The following is a 3,749-nucleotide window of genomic DNA, read 5'->3' as shown; positions in this document are numbered from 1 at the left end:
TCTCCTCTCTCTCTCTCTCTCTCTCTCTCTCTCTCTCTCTCTCCTCTCTTCTCTCTCTCTCTCTCTCTCTCTCTCTCTCTCTCTCTCCTCTCTCTCTCTCTCTCTCTCTCTCTCTCTCCTCTCTCTCTCTCTCTCTCTCTCTCTCTCCTGGCTGTGCGCTGCATTATAATGTGTGTGATTGTGGATTGCATGAGTTATGTGCGACCAAATTCGGTGTGCTAGTGCGTGTGTTTGCGTGTGGCTGGCTTGTGTCCAGGGCCCGTGGTCATGTTAATCCGTCCTTGCTCAGGGATCCCGCGTGCGTGTGCGTGTGTGTGTGTGTGTCTTTGTGTGTGCGTGCATTTAGGTGCGTGTGTGTGGGTGTGTGCATGTCTATGTGTATGCGTGCGTGTGTAAGTTCATAATTGTGTGTGTGTTCCTATTTGCAAATGTGTGTGTGTGTGTGTGTGTGTGTGTGTGTGTGTGTGTGTGCATTATTGATCGTTCAGCGGGGAATCTGTGAGCTTTTCAAAGTAAGATGCATGTGTTATGCATGAGTGTGAATTACATGCATTCACATATAGAGTTGAACAGGCATGTGCATCATTCGCACACACACACACATTACAAACACATACACTTACACATTCACAAATGTATTCACAAATTAACACTTCCCTTTCCACTGGAAGACACACAAATGGGGATGCACTGCTTTTTAAAGTAAGATACATTTGAGACGCGTGTGTTAAGATGCAGAGAGGACGATTTAAAAGAAGTATTCTTAGGGGATCTATGCTCGGTAAAAGTACACATTAAGACACGGCACTGGGCTTTGGTCCACGGTTTCAAATTCCCAGTTCAGCGAGCCAAGTGGTATTGATTCTGATCCGTGCTGTTAGCCTTCACTATTATTCTCTCCCGTTGTGTTGTTTTCCCACTTGAGCACGTTGTATTGTTTGCAAGATAAAGAACGAAAATACACGTTTTGATTAGACGTTTGATTTTGTGTCCTTCTGGAACAGGGTTTTGACATATTGGGTTCATTGAACGATTCTTCTTCTCATTCTTATTAACCTGTTTCCTCCTCCTCTTCCTCCTCCCCCTTCATTACCTCCTGCTCGACATCTCCGCCCTCTTCCTCTTCCTCCTTATCTTTACCTCCTCCACCCCCTCCTCATCCACCACTCACTTCTCTCCTTCCGTCTTCTACTCCTCCGTCATCAACTCCTCCACCTCTATCACCACTTGCATCACACCTTCTCCTCCTTTTTCCACCTCCGCCTCCTCCATCACCTGATCTTCCATCCCCTCATCACCTACTCCACCTCCATCATATCCACCTCCACCTCCTCTCTCCGTCCCTCTCACCTCCACCCCCTTCCAGCCTCTGGACTTCGAGAGCAAGCCCAGCTACACGCTGAAGGTGGAGGGGGCCAACAGCCGGCCGGACCCCGCCCAGCGCGCGCCCTTCAAGGACGTGACCATCGTGCACGTGAGCGTGGAGGACGTCGACGAGCCTCCGCTCTTCGACTCCCCCTCCTACTACGTCGAGCTGGCCGAGGACGCCGAGATCGGCTCGGTGGTCCGCGTTGGTGTCGGCCCGCGACCCCGACGCCGCCAACAACACCGTGAGGCGAGTCCCCAGGCACAGATTTAGATTTAGATCCAGGCTCAGATTTAGATTTAGATTAGATTTAGGGCGTTTAACAGACGCTGTTGTCCAAAGCGATGTACAATCACTTCATTTGTCAGAAGACGGAGAAACAACAATATATCGTTGTCGGTACAGTGAGGATGTTCATAGAACCAAGTGCCAGCACTAACAATCGCTAGGTTAACCTATTCTCCTATTCTCAACCAAGGTAAGATGCTACACAATGTACTATTAATGTACTTAATGTACTAAGTACTATTTTAAAGTGCAAGGAAGGACAAACATACAAGCAACACACCAGGCTCACCGGTCGCTCACTCACGTACTCATTGTAAGTCGCTTTGGATAAAAGCGTCTGTTAACGCCCTAGATATAAATGTAAAGGTTACCGGGTAAATGTAAATGTAAAGGTTACCGGGCGGATCAATGCCCCATGTCCACAGTGAGTCTCACAAAGAGTCTTCAGGCCGCTCTTGTCCCTTGACTGAGTCGGAGGAGAGCCCAGCGTTGGCCCCGACGCCAGCGCACCCCGCCACTCGACACACATTACAAACCGGGCACTGCTGAGTGCTGGCAGAGCAGGTGTGACACGCTGACATGGCAAAGCTCTGCCTCAGGTGTGTGTGGGGAGACTCTCCGGCCCCCCCCCGACCCACGATGGCTCAATGCACCACAGGTGTGCAGCCTCAGCCCGCCCCACAGTCTAGTCGGCCTGTCTCGGACCAGGTGAGGGTGTCTAACCATAGCCGTCGATCACACAGACTCCACAATACCCTTATTGAAACCCCCTTCAGAGGGCTTCATCTCCAATCAAGCGAATTAGTTTTTTTTTTGGTAGAATACCAACCTAACGAAACATGAAACAAGGCATAACTACAGCAATTAAAATGTTGGTCGCCAGCCCAGGCTCTCCTCCGTCTCCTCTAAAACATTCTGCTTGAGCAGAGCAGGACTGCCGGATCCGAGATTACTATGCTGCTCCACGAAGGCAAGCTGTAGTAACAGCTTATATCCAGAAGGGGCAGCATTGGAATATTCGGCCCAGCACAAAACCCAGACCGGTCCCTGATAATCCATCCATTGTCTGGACCAGACTCCAATAATACCCTGTGGGATGACAGACAATAAAATACACAGACAAAGAAAAATAGGTCTTGGCTGATCATAGCAAAAAGCACTAGTCTCAATAATAAACAGCTTATGGGTCAAGCTGAGGGGTCGGGCTGCAAAGGTGAAAACACAGACATCTTTACTCAAACCCAGAGCAGATGTTACAGTGTGGGGGCACCCCTGGCCGGGCTGACAGTCCAGACTGCTCCCCTCGTGAACTAATTAGATATAAAGCATCTAATTAGGCTATAAATCATGGGCCAGAATCAATGGCTCCTGCAGAGAACGACCGTCTCACTGTCTGCACCTCTGGCCAGCTGTCTGAGCACACGCCTCTCAGAACACGGGAAACACACTCCGCTTGGTATCTGTATGTGTGTGTGTGTGTGTGTGTGTGTGTGTGTGTGTGTGTGTGTGTGTGTGTGTGTGTGTGTGTGTGTGTTTGGCTGTGTGCGTGTGCATAAGCGTGTGTGTGTGTTTGCGTGTGTGTGTACATACATAATTTGCGTGTTCTTATTTTTCTTTTATATATTATTTTATTTTCAAGTGTGTGTATGTGTGTGTGTGTGTGTGTGCGCGTGTGCATGTGTGCGCGTGAGTGCGAGGGTACCTAATTGTGTGTGTGTGTGCGCGTGTGTGTTTGTTTGAGTACGTACATACATAATCGTGTGTGCATCCATCTTTTGCAATCGTGTGTATGCGGTTTTGCATGTGACTGTGTGTGCATATATTCACGTGTGTGTGTGAGTGTGTGTGGACTGCATGCATGCACATGTGTTGGTGCATGCGGATGGGTGGGTGGCTCAGAGCTGTGCTCCGATGCACTTGGCACTCCCAAGTCCCATGTATCACAAATGCACTCCGTATAATAGGCCCGGTCTCCATAGTGTACCCACTCTATATGCGACGGACCGCCCCTATAAATATCCACAGTCACGGGGGCGTTCGCACCCTCGGAACCCAGCCAGGGACCCCCCGTCCAGCGGGATTACACGCTCCGCAA

General features: G+C 49.7%; 1 protein-coding gene across 1 annotated transcript in view; it reads left to right on the top strand.

Moving 5' to 3' along the window:
* LOC307088959 (cadherin-20-like) overlaps positions 1-3,749 on the top strand; it is a gene marked incomplete at its 5' end in the record, with an annotated part of 23,342 nt that overhangs the window by 10,813 nt on the left and 8,780 nt on the right. Inside the window, 2 exon segments of the mRNA XM_079755039.1 lie at positions 1,367-1,573; positions 1,575-1,610. Of these exon segments, the coding sequence (XP_079611165.1) occupies positions 1,367-1,573; positions 1,575-1,610 (243 nt within the window).

This window comes from Pollachius pollachius, assembly GCF_949987615.1.
Source record: "Pollachius pollachius genome assembly, chromosome: 17".
NCBI lineage: Eukaryota > Metazoa > Chordata > Actinopteri > Gadiformes > Gadidae > Pollachius > Pollachius pollachius.
This window is presented reverse-complemented; position numbering and strand designations above follow the sequence as displayed.